Source organism: Bos indicus x Bos taurus, chromosome 1 (assembly GCF_003369695.1).
Source record: "Bos indicus x Bos taurus breed Angus x Brahman F1 hybrid chromosome 1, Bos_hybrid_MaternalHap_v2.0, whole genome shotgun sequence".
NCBI lineage: Eukaryota > Metazoa > Chordata > Mammalia > Artiodactyla > Bovidae > Bos > Bos indicus x Bos taurus.
Window position 1 is genome coordinate 133,607,817 of NC_040076.1, and position 19,042 is coordinate 133,626,858.

General features: G+C 46.2%; 1 protein-coding gene across 1 annotated transcript in view; it reads right to left on the bottom strand.

The window, feature by feature from the left end:
• EPHB1 (EPH receptor B1) overlaps positions 1-19,042 on the bottom strand; it is a 465,091-nt gene that overhangs the window by 92,771 nt on the left and 353,278 nt on the right. The window contains exons 6-9 of the mRNA XM_027545449.1: positions 13,029-13,153; positions 5,649-5,811; positions 2,015-2,123; positions 1,102-1,166 (exon numbers count right to left, since the gene is read on the bottom strand). Coding sequence (XP_027401250.1) covers positions 1,102-1,166; positions 2,015-2,123; positions 5,649-5,811; positions 13,029-13,153 — 462 coding nt within the window. The remainder of the gene's footprint in view (positions 1-1,101; positions 1,167-2,014; positions 2,124-5,648; positions 5,812-13,028; positions 13,154-19,042) is intronic.

Below are 19,042 nucleotides of genomic sequence, written 5' to 3' on the forward strand. Positions count from 1 at the left end.
GGGAAAAAAGCCATATCTACAGAGCAACCTTTGCAGAGCCCCAGCCTTGCCCTCACTCTAATACAAACTCCTCCATGGCGAAACTGCTATGTGGCCACCCCTGCATCACTCTCTTGCCTGGGGTCACCTCGGGTGAGAACTTTTACCTCGGACCCCATGTCCACTCCCAGAACCACCCAGAGAAGGCCTGCCTATGGTGTGTGTAGACAGAGCCTGTTTTCCATGCTCACCACCCAGGGAGCAGGGAGAGGGCGCTGGTACAGCCACAGCAGCACTGAGGTGAGATGCAGCTCACGAAGGAAGCTGGAGACAGAGAGGGCAGAGCACACAGCGCCGGGGCAGGTTTCTGAGTGTGTCCATGGAATTTGAAAGGAGTTATTTAGAAACAGCATGTCTGCTATGAGGATTTAAGCATTCTGCTTCCTGGAGGCAGGAAATAACCCAGCTGACCAGTGGGGACCTCTGCAGACCCTGCAGTGCTGTCATGACACACTTCAAAGAAGAATTCTGACACAGGACTTAACATCACAAGTCGATAAAGGGAAATTTTAGTTATAAAAATATTATATATAGGTTTTGAAAAAAAGAGAGTAGATAATGAGTGAAAAACTTTTAAAGACATTGCTTAAAAGAAAACACTTGGGAGATATCCCAACACTTTGGCCTCTTGGGCTCTGTTATCTTTTTAATTCCCTCCGTTCAAGTTCTCTGGCTTATCTGTGAATTTGGTTAACACATTCCCCAGCCGCCCCATTGGATAAGATAAGGCAGAAGATGTTAATAGAGAACCCTCCATCTTTTTCCACTGAGTCTGATTTCAGGATTCATTGACTTGCTAAAACCAATCTCCCTGCATTCCGTGTCCTCTATGGGCTTATCAGTGAGGAAGATAATCTACCTGCCAGGCATCCAATAAGTGCCCATGATGGGTGGACACAGATGGGGTGGACAGCCTTGGTCCCTGGGGACCCAGCCTCTGGGCACTGGTGGCTGGGAGGGGGCTCGCAGTGGGGACGGGCCAGTCTGCCTATAAGGAGCCCTCAAGCACTTGCCTTTTGACTCCGGAGCTCAGGTGGTGAGTGGCTCAGGATTTCTACTCACCTCGGCCCGTGCTGTAATGCTGGAGCTTATCACTGTACACAGCTTCTTTGCTGTAAGCACGTTTCCTGTGGACACAAGGGAGAGGAGCTCTCTCAGCCAGGGTATATCCACACCACTCTGTTCCCAGGACCTCCACCCAGGCCCCCTGTTCTGATGGTGGCTCACCCGGGCTTCTCCTGGGGTTGGGAGCTGCAACTGTCACTTAAGCGGAACTGCTGTCATGGCCAGCATTCTAGCTTGACCATCTCTGTGGGCAGGGGGCTCTGCTTTCAAGTCAAGGTCTTTCAGAGGTCAGGCAGGCTCAGGGTCTCTACAGAGCTTGGTGAGAGGCCCTGGAGGATGCCTGCTAGAACTCTGGCTGCACTGTGGAACTTTTCAGGAGGGGCCAGCTGAATCTAGGCTAACCACCCAAGGCAGTAGCAGCAGTATTAAAAATTCACGAGAACTTCCAGACCCACCCTCCTGCAGGACCCGCTCTTGCAGAGCTCCTCTTTCCCTCCTTAGCTCCCTGCTGCCCACCTGCACCCTGTGCCCAGGCCCCAGCTCTGTAGCCAGAGGATGGGTTGAGGCACAGGGCGGGATGTTCCAGAGGGTCAAATGCAATTTTGTAACTGTCACTCCAGGAAGATCATCGTGTGTAGGGGGGTTAAATGAGTGGGCAAAAATGAGGTTGGGGGACAAATGCTCAGAGCCTTGCCCAGCCCCTCCAGAGGATTTATCTCCAGCACAGAGAAAATAAATGATCTGGAAAGTTCTAGGCTGCCCGTGGACAGAGAAAGGGTGATGACTGGTGAGCCTGACAGTATGTCCCTGAACGGTCAGGTCCTGTTCAGTTCACATGACCAGGGAGGGTCCATGAGCCAGCCTTCCTGGGTCTGAGGAGAGCAGGCAGGAGCGGGGCCAGGGGGCCTACCTGCTGCAGACGATGGAGATGGCCACCAGGGACACCACAAACACCACCCCAGCTGCCGCTGAGCCAGCGATCAGGGGCAGCTGCTCCCGCAGCTCGGACTTGTAATCATCTAGCAGAGAGAGAGGTATTAGAAGCTTCCTGTCTGCCCTCTGCATGGGGCTGCTACTCAGCGATGCCACCAAGGACATCAGAGTGATAGACAGATAGAGTTTCTATACTTCAGAGCTGTAAGCCTGACCCAAACCAAGAGTAATCTTTAAGTCACACACACTCACAAAAGTAACCCCAAACAAATAATGTCAACAATAAAAGCAAGATAACAGTGACAGAGAACCTCACAACTAAGAGCTGATGACATTGGCCCCAGAGCAGAGGTAACTCTTTCTCCATGCACTCATGAGGAAGGCCTCTCAAAGGTCTGCCAGCCATGCTAAGGATACGTCTAACAGGGGGCATGGAAACCACTGCTGAAGTACCTTCTAAGGCACAAAGTTGCTGAGATGTAGCCAGTCAACAGATTCACTGAGCAGAGGCTTAAGAGCATCTGCAGCCACCCAGTACCACATCCAGTGCTGCGGAGAATGAAGACACGTCGAGAAACAGCCCAGAACTCTAAAGCTCACACTCAGGAAGAATAGGGTCCCGGCTTCCGCCAGTGTTAGAAACACATGGGGGAGTGGCTGCCTGCGGATCACAGAGGTGGACAGAGCTCTCTCAAACGTGGCTTTACCACGGGGAAGCTTAGTGATCTTAGACAAAGCATCTAGTCTTTGACTCTCAGATTCCTTATCTGTTAATTTTTTAAATTAAATCATGTGACACATATTTCAGTGTCTGATGTATCACAGATGCCCCAAATACAAATTCTCTTCTCCTTAATCCATACAAACCACTCGGCCCAGGGGCCTATTGTTACTATTGTGGTTCTTCTCTCACTTGGTGTCAAGGAGCCATCACAGAATTTCAGGACGGAGGCAGATGGGGGTCAAGCTATGTATGTCCTATTACAACTGGGGCTGCCAGATACAGCGAGTGAAAATATGGGATGATCAGTTACATATGAATTTCATGTAAACAACAAATAAGGTTTTAATCTAACTGTGACCCAAATATTGCATGGGAAATACTTAGACAAACATTATTTGTTATTTACCTGAAATTCACATGTAACTGACCTATATTTTATCTGCCCCCCACCCCATCATTCTGAGGTTCCCTGCTCTGCAGGTTTCTGCTCTGCAGAATCACTCAAGCCCAACTGTTAGACCCTTTTCCAGGTCCCTCCTCAGATCTACTGAATGGAAACCTCTGAGTGAACGGCAGGGTATCTGTGTGTTTACCAAGGACTCTGTGTGGTTCTCATGCGCCCAGATGTTTGGGAACCATGGTTCAACTTTATGGCTAGCGGATGAGACTTGCCAAGACAAGGATATTGTTCTAGAAGCCCCCCACTCTCTAGAAATCAATTTTAAAGAGTGAAGGTAGAGTTTCAGTTTCCCTCTGCTGAGAACTTTTTGTAACATGTAACTTATTTAAAAGTTAACTTGGCAAAAGTAAAATAAATAAAAGGAATCACAGGGAGGAGTCCATGTAAATTAAAAAATGCCTAAGCCATGTGACCTTCAGCCCTTGAAATTGATTTCTAGATGCTTCCAGAACCAATATCCTTGGGTTTAGAAGTCTCCTTTACCCACGGTGTAGAAGGATGGTTCTCAAACACTGGGGCAGAAGAACCACCCAGAATGCTTGGCAAACATGTAGATACTTGGCAAACATGTAGATACAGAGTACATACTATATCTACATATACTGTATATACTGATTTATACTGCTGTATAAATCAGTTTTTAAAACATTAGGCAGCCAAGTCAAAGGTTAGCAGGTTGTAGCTAAGTGCAGCCCAGAACCACAGCAGCTCTGTCCCTTGTGGAGGTCACCAGTCCAAAGCATGGCCACTGACCCTGGGTGGGATCCCGCAGGTCCTCCTCGACCCAATGACCCTATTACTGACAACCTTCAGACTCACCTTTGTGCTACAGGGAGGCCTGAAGCCTCAGTGAACATAATTATTACTGATGTGTGAACCTCAGTCATTAAGACAAATACTCTCCAATTTGGCCACTTACCAGAACTCTCTTACATCCAGCCCCTCTTGGGTTTACAAAACTTAACTGCCAAATGTAAAAGGAATAGCCTTCTTGGGAGAAATTTGTTACTTCTTGATTTGTCTAGCAGAATTGCCAAGAGACCAGTGCTCACAGCTTTTTGAATTTTGGGCTTTTAATCCTGTGTACCTCTTGATGCCAAAGTGCCCATAAATCTAGATGTGAAGTAAGGTACAAAGAGGAGAGCAGAGTCCTTAAGGAACTGAAGATGGACTGCGTTCTTTTCACACCAGCAGCATCATTAATCTGGATAAACTGGCTCACCTTTCTATCCTAACTCACCATCCTCCAAATATGAGTCCAAACTCACCTAAAATAAACTCAGAACTGACTACAAACTCTAATCCTACAGAGGCCAGACAGCTCACATTGAAGCATCCAGGTACAGACCACTGGGAAGTGATGAGCCCTGCATGGGGCGGCAAGCCTCCGTCTCAAGACAAAGCCCTCACACTAGGATGCTCACCAGCATTGCCTTCTCTTACAATTTTTCAAAAGAAAACGGATATTATAATTTTTATGTGAAATCACTTGATTTTTAAATCTTTCTGATGACTTTACAGAGACTGTTGGCCTAAAATAAAATGTTTTTCAAGGGCAGAGTGTTTTCTATATAATTTAAGTAATAAAGGAAAAAATTAAAGCCTTTCTATTTGAGAGGCTGGGAATAGATTGACACTTGGGAGCTACCAGGAAACAGCTCATCAATGAATAAATATAGATACATTGTTAGTAGATAAATGAGTACATACACTATGGAAAGTAGCTAATGAAATAGACACCCATACACAAGTCTGAGGTTACAGGGAAACAGAATTTTCATAACAACTAAAAGAGGTGATCTCAGAGGAGTAGCAGAGATTGTGACAACAGGGAACCAATAAAGCCCAAAGGTGGAAGTATTTTCAGGGACAAGATTGTCTAGCCTTGGAGACAGCTTGGAAAACAGTGGCTCTTCTCTCTGGAGACACCTCAGCTGGACCTACTGGGGGTCACATGTGAAGCTGTTTTAAATATTCTGAGGCGTGTGGGACAGCCTCAGTGTGTCCCTCTGTTTTCTTCCCGGAGCCCTTAACTCATGCAGTGAGGCTGTGCACTCAGCTCCCAGCCCCGAGAGCAGAGGAGTGAAGTGGGAGTGACGGTGAAACAACTCAGAACCCAAGAAGAGCATGTCCTTTGATTTTGTGTTGGGCTCCCTGCTCTGCAGACGCAGGCGTGCATGTGGGAGCCTCTGCGCGTGCGCGGTACAGAGACCTGCGAAGGAAAACCCACCAGATGTCGAAAACCCGGCCGGGCTTCAGACAGATGCTCTGCCTAGTGAATGCAGGTCCTCCTAGGGGCAAACCCTTCCGAGGCAATTCCACTGGAATCCAGTTAGCAGCTGGCATTTCGGCTGTGACCACTGCCTCCTGGGGGCTTCTTCTCCCCCGACTGCCGGCCCTGATCCAGGTCACCTGCCTGCCCCTTACCGTCCGTCAAGGTCTGGAAGCACATCTTGCCACTGAACTTTCCGTAGCCGGCCACGGTGCGGGCGCGCACCTGGACCACGTACACCATGCCGGGCCGCAGGCCGTCAATCCGCGCGGTGTTGGTCTGGCTCCTGGCCATGGAGGAGTTGAACTCATTGTGTTCCTGCAGGAGAGCAAGGGAAAGGGGTTGGCAGTCTGCTCCTGAGCACGGGGGCCCCTCGGTTCTGGGTCCTGCATATCTGCTGGAAGTTGTCCCGAGCCCCAGGCCATCCCTTGAAACCCCACAGACTGGGCTGGATCTAAAGAATAAGAAACAGACTCTGGACTGTGGGGTGGTGATGGTCTGAAGAGAGGTCTGAGTAAATGGCTGAGCTCTCAGGGCCTGGCAAGGGGACAGTCATTTTCTACTCCTTCCCCTCCAGGGATCAGAGACAGAATAAAAAAGCACATGCAGCTTTGCAAACCCCCTCTCATCCCTGACCTCAGCAGAAGCAAATGGCCACATTTGCACCTACCTGCCTCTCTTTGCATTGCTTCTGCTGAGCCCTGGTCTTTTCTCTCCTGGTCACTCCTCACAATGGCTGTTCTAGATCACTCCTTAAAACACCTCAAGTCCTTAGACAAACGACTTTGTGTTCGCTCTGCTAAAAAGCTTGAGGCCATGCTGGACTACCTCCCACACCTGTTTCTGCTTTCATCTTGGCATGTGTCTGTCTGGGTGCCCACTGTCCGAGTTTCTCTCCATCAGCATCTAGGGAGGGCATGCCCCTTCTCCCTGGAGAACATGGCCTCTGTCCTCACCCCTCTCACTATTTAGGGGGTCAGTCCCACTCTTCTGCATCATTCTCTTCCGCACCCTCTGCCTGGCCCTCTACAGTCCCTGTCACCTGCACATAGGTATCCTCTGGTGCTCACAGACCTGCTGTGTCTTTCTTCCTTCTGACTCTCCCACCCATCATGAGTGCCTTACCATGTCCTTGCTTGTGCTCTCTTTGCTGCCGATCTTGTGTAACATATGGTTTAGCCTGAACTTTTGTAGCTTCCGATCTTTTCTGCTCCTCTCTTCCTACCCAATCCAAAGTTCTTTTGTAAAAAAGATCTGACTCCCTAAAGCTATTATCCAGTAGACAAAACTCCTAACTCTCAGTCCAGGGGCCTTTCATAACGAAATCAACTCCAATCTCTCACATCCCCCTGAGCTGCCACCTTGCTGCCTCTCTGGATACCATAGCCCTGGCCTCCAGACCTTTGCTTAGGTTGCTTTCCCAGTCTGAAATGCCTCTCTCCAGGGGCTCCTCTGCATTCTCTGGTTTCCTTAAGCCTACATCCCTCAAGATCTCCTCTTCCAGGAAAGTGCCCCTCACTGTTCCAGCCCAAGGACTCTCTTCACTGCTGCCCATCATCTTTCTGCTTCGCCCACATGCACCAGCTCATCTATAATCATTTCCATGTGACCACTGTGGAGATGGCAGCTGTTCAGAGTCTAGGTCTGCCCCTGTTTTGCACTGTGAATCTTAGAATAAAATGAAGATCTTAGGTACCAGGAAGGAGGCCCCAAGTCCCACATGCAGATCTAGGGCCCTGTGACGCGTTCTAGGCATAGCAGTTCAAGAGGCAGGGTGATAAATGAGGGGAAAGTTGTTGCCCAGTGTGGTCTGTGAGCCACATCTTTAGTCAAAGGACAGAAGAAATGTTGGGAGTTGAACCGGGACAAAAGAATACAGTACAGTGAGAAGAAATTGCCATCATCTTAAAATATGTAGAAATCTACTGTGCAGAGATGACCTGACATGCAATCATTCATTCATTTGGCCAGATGGTCACCATGACAACACACTACCATGTGGTGCCTGCTACTAAGGGCTGTGGGTATCAAGCCATGGTCCCTGCCTTTGGGTACACAACATCTTGGCGGGGGGGGGCTGAAAACTGCAGTGCTGATGAGTGATGGGGCAGAGGGCAGCTCAAGGGGTTATGAGGGTGCAGTAGAGGGCACCCCCAGCCCAGACTGATAAGGTGGTTGGGAGGGACTCAGAGAAAGGGTGGCATGAGTGAGTCTTGAAAGATGAAAGAAATTAGCCCCATGGATGAGTGAGGAGAGTAAGAACTGAATAGAATATCCTTTGAGAACAGAGTAAAACATGCAAAGGTGAGGCTGAAAGGAGATTAGGCACCTGCAAGTAACTGGGAGTCTCTGGAGGATAAGTGGCATGGGGGTGGTGATGGGTGACTTGGAAGCAGTTGTAAAGGACCCCAGGTGAGAGGCCAGAGCAAATAGACAGCTGAAATTTACAAAGAGGCCCATGCTCACCCTAAGCGAAGCGATATCCACTGGCCTCTGGGCAAGATGGCCTGGGAAGAGATCACCCATACATTATTTGATCTATTTAAGAAGCAGGTGGATTCCTAACCCCACTCCACCCCCAATAAAGAATTCAGCAAAAAGAAGGCTGTGCACTCTAGAAGGGGTGCCATCTAAAACTTTCATCATTACTATCTTGACACACTGAAAACATAGTCTGAAACTACGAAAACATGATCCTTGCAAATTAGGACAAAATCCCATTGCTCCAAAATCTAGGCAGCTGCCTGACTTCTCTGGTTTTACTGTATTGGATGCAAGTGTGCACTTCTTGAAATATGTGAAACATCTCCTGGGCAGCTCTTTTCCTGAAAAATGTGTGCTGGTGTATTGGCATTTGGATGGTGAGAACCCATAATCACTTCATTGTCCACACATCCTTCAAGAAGTCCAGTGATTAAAATGAGTATCAGTCCTTGTTCTCTCAAAACCATTCGTCAACCTCAGGCAGATAAGAGTGAAGAGCAGAGTTGCTTTTCCTTTTCTTCTTCTTCTTTTTCTGGTTGCTTATGATTTTGTAAGTGTGAGGGGGACAGATGCTGCAGCTGTTGAGGGCAGAGACCATATCTTCTTTCTCCATCCCTAACATGTAGCATGGGGCTCGCCTTGCCTGGGTGCCCAACACCTCAGTGCTATTGAATAAATAAACAGTCGACTTTGGACCAGTAATTTGAACCCATGGATGGAGCACAAGATATTGCCAAGGTCTGAGTGAGTTCCTGTCAGAAAATGAAGGGTAGAAATAAATTTGAAGGGTAGAAATACCCAAGGCCTAAAGCAGTCTGTCCTCACCTAGTTAATACGAAGAGCGAGTCGACGTCTAAATGCTTAATCATTAAGACAGCCAAGAGCAGCTGTAGACGTTCTCCCTTGGTTTGCCTATAAGCACTGACGTCAGGAATGAAAAGTGCTACAAGACAGTAAACAGGAGAGAATGATGAATGGAAGCATATTAAAATGGGGAAGAAGATGAGCATGGGAGAGCTTGCTGGCATCAGCTTGATGGCATCTGAGCTCTCTATTAATGAGCTATTGGAGGAGATGAAAGCCTCATTGATTCCACTCACAGTACTGAAGTTGACAGGTGTCCCAAGCACAAACCAAGAGAGTGATGTGGAGTGGGAGACCCAGACTTGGAAAACTACAGCCTATGATCAACTACCTGTTTTTGCAAATAAAGTTTTATTGGATCCCAGCCATGCCCATATTCTATCGTCATCTATCTATTGCCCATGGCTGCTTCCTGCTATAAAGGTACAGTTGAGTAGTTGCAACAGAGACTATGGCCTGTAAGCCTAAAATATTTACTAGCTGGTCCTCACAGAAAAATGATGTTGAGTCCTAGTTTAGAAGAAGTGGCACAGGAAGAAGGAATGATGAGTTCTATTTCTTTGCGTTGAATCCAGGACATCTACTGGGCTGAGTTCTGTTTGTATCTTCTAAAGACCAGGATTCCACACCCCTGTGGAACAGGCAGGCAAATGATTCTGGCCATAAGTATTTGGGTTGAAAATTAAGATACACTGTCTTATTTCCGAGGCCAACAACATTGCATCAACATTGCATCCAGTCTTTCATTGAACTCAGAAATATACTGAAATATAATAAAAATATCTACAGTTCCAATTCTGTGGTTCCCTAGCTGTGGCCCATGAGGTTAAGGGTAGATCATCTGACCTTTCTGTGACTTAGTTCTATCATCCATAAATTGGTTATACTCAACTTTCAAATATCTTTCATTTCTTTTGAGAATCAGAACTAATATATCTGTGAATATCTGGCATATAACTGGCACTCAATATGTGATGAATTATTGTCATTGTGATTATTATTTCAAAATACCCTCACAAGATAATGTCCTTTCTTTAGAAATTAGAAATGGTCAAGGCAATGTAATGAATTTTATATTTGAGCAATTTATAAGCAAGTGAGAATTCTATCATAATATGTTGAATGGTAACCAATGCTTGGACAAAGAATCTTCTCTTTCAGGAAAACATTCTATCCTCTGGGACAATGATCTGCCTCACTGAGGTAGAGAAGCCCCCTCTGGCATTGAACTGCTGTGCATGTGTTCTGTTAATAATTAGCATAAATTATTGAGAAGTAGGGACAGGATCTATAAGGGAGAATAAGCCTCCTTCATAGCATCAGAAGTCGAAGTTAATTGCAGTTTGTTTAGTGGGGAGGCTTGCATGGACAGGGAAAGGCTGTGAAGGAGTTGGGCGTGGGTGGGGGAATGAGGAGCTGGGGGACAGAGGCCTGAGCCTCATGGTTTCAGTTCTGAGGCTTTCACCCCCTCCTTTGGTGACTGCCCTTGGCACACTGGGAGAGGAAAAGGGCAGGTGGTCTCCCATACATCCCATCCCTTCCCAGCACCAGCATAGGCTACAGGGCAAAGAACCCAGGCTAGAGACTCCCTTTCTAGCTGTGTGATCTGAGTAAGTTGGCCTTGTTTTTTTAAACTTCTTTGTGTATTTGTTTCTTTACCCAAAACAGTGTTATTAATATTTACCATACTGGGCTGTGAGGGGGAGAGATTGTTTAGAAAGTCTCTGGCACCCAACAGGGGCACACAAATAAGACATTATTATTTATTTGAGATGAGCTACAAGGCTCAAGTTCATGTGTGTATGGGAAGGGGACTGGGTGTGACCTTACTGGTGACTCTGACATCACACCATATATGGCCAAGCATGATATTCTATTGAAGAAGGTCAACAAAACTAAGTCTAGGTCAACTTGAATTTGGTCCAGGTCAACTTTGGTGATGAAATGAGGTCATGAAATCGATAGGTTCAGATTAGTCAAAAAATTTTTTGCATTTGTCCAGCATTGACTTCATTAAATGATAAAAAAAAAAAATATCTAGCAAATAAAGACCCTCAGTTCAAAGCTGAATGAAAATAATGGTGGCTTATGAATCCAGATCATGTGAATTACCCCCAGTTCCCTGAATTATCAGAATCAACTGTGAAACTCAGAATCCTCTAAATGAGTAAATAGCTGCCTAACCCTCACCTTGCTTGCAAATTTGGCTATAACAGCTGAAGGGCACACCTCCTTGCAGGCTAGATCAGTGATCCATCTGGCCTTCTGCTTTCAGGGAGGTAAACTGGTGACTTTTACAAATGTGAAAACTGACCTAGAGTAAGTGGTTCAGTAATGGGACCACAGCTGTGTGGTTGTCAGTTACCGATGGCTCTGGAAATGAAGACTCCCTTCCCAATGCAGTCATGCTCCATTTCAACACTGCCTCCATGTTGGAGTCTGCAGGTCTTCATCCTAGAACCTCTTCTCATCTCCACTGACCCACTGGACAGTCTCACCAGGGCTCAGGGCTGACAACTTCCAAATGGTCATCTCCAGCCCAGTCCACTCCTCTGAACTCCAAATGTGCATAGCTACCTGTTGCACATCTCCACTTGGCTATCTCAGAGGCATTTTAGACACGAAGCTGAATGGTCCCTTCCCTCAGCCCAGACATGCTCCAGTCACGAGTGATCCTATTCTCAGTCATCCTAGTGACTCAGGCCCAAACACTCCCAATTGAAAATCCAACCTGTTGGAAATCCTGTTGGCTTTGGCTTTGTCCCCCATTTTTGTCTTAGATTATTATAATCTAGCAGGTCTATTTTCAGTGGAAAAGCTTGAATGATCCTTTTAAAATGTAAGTCAGGTTCTGTTTCCCTTCTGCTCCAAACCTGCTATGGATCCCAATCTCATCTGTGGAAATGCTCAGGTTCTTACAGCCCAACACGAGCACCTGCTCGGATTACCTCTCCCCTAACTATTGTTTTCCTGTTGCTCATATGACTCCAGTCATGCTGGTCTCCTTCCTTCTCCTTGAACCAGCATTCATTATCTGGCTGCAGGGCCTTTATATAGGCTCTCTATCTCCCACATGCCTGCTATACAACACCCTTTCTTCCTTCGGGTCTTTACTTAGAACTTACCTTCCCCAAAAGCTTCACTTTTACCATTCTATTTATTTTTGCAACTACTCCTCCCCCAAACCTGACCATTCTGATCCCATTTACCCTGATCTATTTCCCCCACTTTACAATCCTCTTTTTCTAACATACTGTATGATACCCTTATTCATTATGTTCATTATTCATTTTCTGTCCACTTGAATTAGAAAGTAAGCTTCTTGAGGGCAGGAATCCTTGTTTTATCTCTAGTATATCCTAGAACATTACTTGCCAAATAGCAGGCACTCAAAAAAAAAAAAAATACTTGCCAAACAAATATAAATGAATAAATGGTGTTTGCACAAATACTGTATTGGGTCAGTATATAAGAAATACTGTATTTTCCTGGGATGTTGCAAGTGTTACAGTTCACCATGGTGGGAGGAAAGCCCTGCTTCCCCCACAGATAGGCCAGGGGTAAATACCACAGGGCACCATTTCCCTTTTCTTGGCAGAACATGCCCTGTTGTAGTCCCCAGCAACAGCTACAAGAGAACAGTCAAAGAAGATAATGTACAAACTTCTATTTCTATTAATTTCTAGCTCTCGTTTCTTCATTTCCACTTAGATATTTTAAACATTCATACATACGTCAGTACATACATGCATATGATTTATAAATAAAAGATCTTGTATTGGAGGTACATGATCAAAAACTTTGAAAAACACTAATTTCCAAAATCACAAAATCTTCAGAAAATTCAGGGAACACTGGTGGGTTTGTAGCCCAGCAAACACATGTATCAAGTTGGTGACTGGGAGAATGGAATTGGTTCTGTCCATCCACAACAGCCCAGTGAGTGGTCCAGAGAGCAGGGTAGGGTGTTGGAAGGTTCTCTCTTGAGTTGGTGCAGAAAGCGCCTGGGCACTGGAGATCTTTGCTGGCGCAGAGCTGGGGAGTGCTCTCAGGGAGCCTCTGGCCTCTGTCACCAGATTCCTCCCCCCATCAGGACTCCCTCCAGCCTGTATCTCCTCAGCTGGCTACCACCCATACAACAGTGGCTGGCCCTGGATCTTGTAAGCCTGCAGGCAGGGCTGGCTTACCTTCTCATAGTACCGGATCTCATAGTCCAGGATGATGCCGTTGGGTTGCTCCGGCTGTGGCCATGACAATGTGATGCTCCTCATGGTGGCACTAACCTGGTGCATGATGGGAACAGTGGAAGGGGCTGCAGAGAGAGGAAGAGATAAGGCAGATGAAGAGACACTTGATGATATGAGAAAGGTTGTCTTTCAGAGATAAATAGGCAGAGAAATGCTATTGGGTTGGAACGCCACCTTTTCTTTCTCATCAGCTCAGATGGAGCTACAGAACTTCCTGTAGGTTTTGCAGAATGAATGGAGTTTGGGCACCAAAGGAGAGAAAAGGTGACAATTTAGGACAGGAAGACATGTATGAGGGCAGGGACTGGAGTGAACAAGAAGAAGAAAGGTTTGACCAAAACAAGAGATGGCTGGAAAAACCACAGGAGAACAGTATGAACTGACAAAGCCAGAGTCAGGCATGAAGGGCGTGACCAGCAGGACAAATCTATGCTTCAGGTAGTGGATCACGAAGAGAGATGGACTGCTTTTGAGCAAATGGTGTTGAAGGAACCTCAGTCTTGCAATAATGGGGTGAGCCATCACAGAGAAGAGAATGTGGAGGCAAAGCCTGTCAGCGAAAGAGTCAAGCTGGTCAGTGCTGAATTGCTGTGCAGTGGAAAAGAGCATTCTAGCAAACATTTTCTGAGACTGCATGGAAGATTTTGCTGTGTTTCAAAAGGAAGAGAGGCAGCATCTCTCCAAAAAATATGCATACAGGCCAGCAACAGAGTTCTTTTCGACTTCTGTCAGAGTTTTCCAAATGAGGACATTTGCTATTGAGCACTCACAAATATAAATGAAGAAATGATACACAAACCAAACATTTGGAAACAGAATAATAATTTCAAAATCTGTGAAGTGCTTCCGAAATCTCTGTTTAAAAAGAATATTATTTATTTCCCAATTCAACATTTTTCACACAGTGTAAGTAAAATGAAAACAGTCTGGAAATAATAAATGGGGGCTGTCTGTCTAGGGAAGAAGCAGGTAATGGATGAGGCTGCAGTCTGTGCTCTGTTCAGGGGCTGTTCCGTTTAGTCCTGGCACTTCTGCAGTGATGAAGGTCGCTTCTTCACACGAGCTCAACTTTACAAGGCTTTCTCTGGGGACCATGGCTGAGTGACATTTACTGTCCCGGATTTAAGTTAACAGATTCCCCTCCAGGACCTGAAATTACAAAGCAGAGCTGCCGGGTCACAGGGCTCCCTCCTTCTCTATTTCTCCATGATCCTAGGACTCTTAGCAGACACCTACTGCATGAGGCACCTGGGCGAGGTGGAGATGCAGGGACGATTCAGGGAAGATATTAGGAAGATGCTCATAGTCTGGGGGAGCCATAAAAAGAGCACAGAGTGAGAGGTGCTGTGATGAGCCCTTAGAATCACAGTGTTCATCTGGGACTTTGCCCACTTCCCATTAGAGACCTTGTGATGTCTATGAAAATGCGCCCCTCAGAGCTCCTACTCCTGGGAGCATAACTGACTAATGGCCCCAGCTGCAGCATTCTGAGATATATCACTGCATCCATGTGGAGCGGTTTCCCACTTGCTGCTCCCACCCAATGACTGAAAGTGGTGGGGATGCGATGGCAGGTCCATTCTTAACTCTTCCGATGGGTGACTTATGCTCAAACACGCCCCATTGGACTTCCCGACACTTCCCTGCAACTCATGTCTGTCTAAAGCTCTTCCCACTCAATTCTTCTTCCTTCCCTCTCTTCTTTAGAGGGATCAGATCTTCACTGTGGTCTGATAGCTCTCCCAGCCTCCTCTGGCCTCCACCCCACTTCCCCAGTAAATCTTTGGTATATCTGGTTTCATCGTGGCATCTGTGAATGGAGGACCTGAATTGATGCAGTTCTGAATCCCCTTATCAATTATTCTCTGCCAGCCCTGCTGCATCCCTGGGGGTGGGAGGCTCACTGACTCCAGGAGTTGCTGCTCCATGCCTGCATATCTCTCACCAATGTGCACGTCTTCCTTATCCTTATCTGAAATATGTCTTGGAACTTCCCACTGGTCTCAGTTCTGCCAACTGAAGTAATACAGAATGTTCCCTCTTTCACAGAATGGCTTGTCAAATAGCTAAAGAAACTAGTTAGGTCTCCCCTGAGTTTTTCCTGCTGAAAAGAATGACCAGATCCTATGGAAATTTCTCCCATGATATGCTGCCACCTGAGGTGGCTGTCTTCCAAATGGGGTTTGTTATCTACATCTCTTTAGGCATAAGGCCCTGAGGTGAATCCAATTCTCTCACTGCTGTTTGAACAGCAAAGATTAGAGTAAAACTAATATCTACCATGATCTGTGTACTATGCATCTATTCATAGGACCAGAAGCCTTTGCTTCAAAAACACATACCTGTGATTGGATTTTGAAACCACAGTCAATATAACCTTTAGGTTTTCCCATGGTATGCTCCTCATCTTTTGTCTATAGAGTTGGCTTTTTGCTTGGACTACAGGGATTTACATGTACCTTCATGGTGTCGAATTTGGCCTATTTGTCAATTAAGTGGAAATAATTTTTGATCCTGACTCAACTATCACATGCATCTTCACTTCCTCCCAACTTAGGATCATGGCCCAGATCCACGTAATTAACTATTTAAACAAGTATTTACTGGGCATCTGTCATATGCCAGTAATCATTCTAGGTTCTAGAGAGTACAGATTAACATTTTCTGTCTTCACAGAGCTTATTTTCTAGTGGCGGGATTCAGAGACTTAGACATAGTAAATATATAAATTATAAGGTATGTTAAAAATGTCAAGTACAGTGGGGAAAAAAATGGATCAGAGGAGAAGGGATACAGAATGCTATAATGTAGGAGGCCAGCTGGGGAGAGGCTGCAATTCTGAATCAGGTGGTCAGCCAGGCCCTGCCTGAGGAGCAGGTGTAGGAGAAAGGGATGAAGGAGGGAAGAGAGGGAGGCAGGTGGATACTTGGGAGGAGAGCCCATGAGATGGAAATGTCAGGGCAAAGCTTCTTATCTGGGAGCAGCCAGGCAACAGTAAAGAGCCGGTGGGACTGGTGCAAAGACGAGGACACAGATGGTAGGGCCGCAGGGACACTAAAAGAGGACCGTAGCTTCCACTGAGAGAGACGGGGACTCATGAGAAGGTCTTCGAACAGGAGAGTGACATCATGTGAGTTTCATGTATCACCCTCTGTTGTGTTACAAATGGAGTGCAGAAGCTGTGGGAAAGCTGAAAGAACTATCCTAACACAATTGCAATAGGCCAGCTAGAAGACCATGGTGACTTGGACCAGGCTCAGAGTGGTGGAGGCAGTGAGAATGGGGATGGTCAGATTCTGAATATACTTAGACTATCTCAATGGATGTGGGATGTGGAAGAAATAGAAGAGTCATCATGACTCCAGGGTTTCTGGTTTGAGCAGCTGGGAAGTTTCTGGGTAGGGGCATAAGTGAGATCAGGGAAGATACTGGTACAGGCAGTCTGGAAGGAAAGACCAGGTGCTTTACTTGGGACCTGCTTGCTTTGAGACATCTAGGATGTACCAGACTAGTAGATAGCTGAGATGCACATAGAAGAGGTCCAGACTGAAGATATAAATTTGAAGTCACCAGTGTATCATATTAAAAGCACCAGAAATGACCAAGAGCAGGAGCAGAATAGGTTATACAGTCTAAGATTCAGGAGATGAGGGAAAGCTGCCAAGGGGCCTGAAAAGAAAGACCAGGGCTCTGGAAGGAGAACCAGAGAGTGTGATCGCCTAGAGACCAAGCAGCAGTGTTCCCAGGAGGACAGGATGTGTGAGGTGCTGCTGCTGAGTCACTAAAGTAAAACTAGGCACCAGGTATGGATTGGTACAGGCTGGATTGTTAATGGTGGGGGGCGGGGTGGGAGTGGGGTTGACTTTGCTTCTCCGACACCTGTGTTCACTGTGTGTGGAACATCCAAGAGAGGATGAAGCTGCTTCAGGGAAAGTGAGGCTGTGTTCTGGAGTTTGTAGAGTTGGTCTGGGATCCTGCTGTGTCCACCAGGATGGGTGGGAATGGCCTCTTTGAATCCTCTCCCCAGCATCCCAACCCCTGTCCCCACCTATCACACTGAAGGGGCTGCCCTTTCAGTCCTCTGTGGAAACAGGCTCCTTTGACATGATGTTACTCATGTCAGGGCCACATAGATTTTCAGGATCCTTCTGCCTAAAAAGCTGAAGCATTATGTATTAAAAATTGGAAAGATTAATCCCAACGACCTGAGGATTTTGATGGGCTTGTTTCTTTCCTTTGCCTCTAATCCCTGGAAAGCCATCATTCAAAACTCAGCATATTTGCCACCCATGGCACCAGGCCCCTGCTCTAACCACGCAGGACAGAAGGACAAGTAAAGTCACAGTCCTGCTTAGAGGTCCCGGTTGGGGTCAAATGGCAGAGACTTCATAGGGCGGGTTGATCCAGACTCAAAGGAGTCAAATCCATGGACAGGAATGCCCCTGTTACACAGGTGGCAAGGACCTCCTGGTAGCCCCTCAGCAGCACAAAGACCCAGGAGAAACTGCCAGCGGGTGACGGCCACCGCGGCCAGCATTTCTCAGATTTATGGTGATGACGCTGTGGTCACAGACCCCAAGGCGGGCTGTTTATCCTCATACAGGTCATTCTAAATGTCTTACCTTTTAATTGAGATGGGATTTTGCACAAGGGAGAAAGTGGGAAAGTATTACTGCACCTCCCTGAAGATCAGGGGCAGCGTACATTTGGTACCCTGCCATCAGTCATCACCTATGGTGACAACTTCTTTTTCCTTCAAGTGCAAATGCCACCTCTAAATCTAATGTTTTATATGCAAGAAAATCTTCAGACCAAACAAAACTAAAAAGTGCTCAGGTATTCATTCAAAAACCAACTGCTTTTAGTAAAAGCAGAGGTAAGATAGGAGGGAAAATTAATTCAAAGCAGCAGCCCCTGGAACCCCAAATATAATGATTTGAACAGTACACCCTGGCCAGCTGTCTTTTCTCATAAACCTGCATCCTCAGATGAAGGGATAGTTTCACTGGATCCTTGAAAGAATTTCTTCTTCACAAGCACACAGATCACTTTTGACTAAACTAAACATTCTACAGAGAGAAAGAAATGAAAATTATTAAAATTTAGCAAGTAAGCAAATACAGACCTTTCTTTAGAAAAAGAAAGGGCAAAGAATCAATTTAGGGACTATTTGGAAAGAAGGTACTGATCAAGAAAGATGTGTTTGCAGACACAGAAACCAGATTGGTGGTTGGCAAGGGGGAAGGGTGCTGAGCAGGGATAGACCGGGAGTTTGGGATTAGTAGCTGTGAATGATTATATATAGGCTGGATAAACAACAAGGTCCTACTGTATAACACAAGGAATTATATTCAGTATTTTGTGATAAATCATTATAAAAAAGGATATATATATATATATATATATGCATGAAAGTGAATGTTGCTCAGTCGTGTCCAACTCTTTGCAACCCCATGGACTATACAGTCTATGTAATTCTCTAGGCCAGAATACTGGAGTGGATAGGCTTTCTCTTTTCCAGGGCATCTTCCAAACCCATGAATCAAACCCAGGTCTTCCGCATTGCAGGCAGATTCTTTACTAGTTGAGCCACAAGGGAAGCCCAAGAATACTAGAGTGGGTAGCCTATCCCTTCTCCAGTGGATCTTCCTGACCCAGGAATTGAACCGGGGTCTCCTGCATTGCAGGCAGATTCTTTACCAACTGAGCTATCAGGGAAGCCATACTGAGTCATTTTGCTGTACAGCAGAAATTCACACAACACCGTAGATCAACTATACTTCAATACAATTAAAATTACAAAAAAGAAAGATATGTTTGGCCTAAAGAGACAGTGATCAAAAAATCCAAACATACTCAAAATTGCCCTGAACTTCTTCTCAGTAAAGTAAAGAGGCCAACCCAACAGGAAGCCAGGATCCAAAGAGGAGAGTGGGGAAGCAATGCCAAGTGTT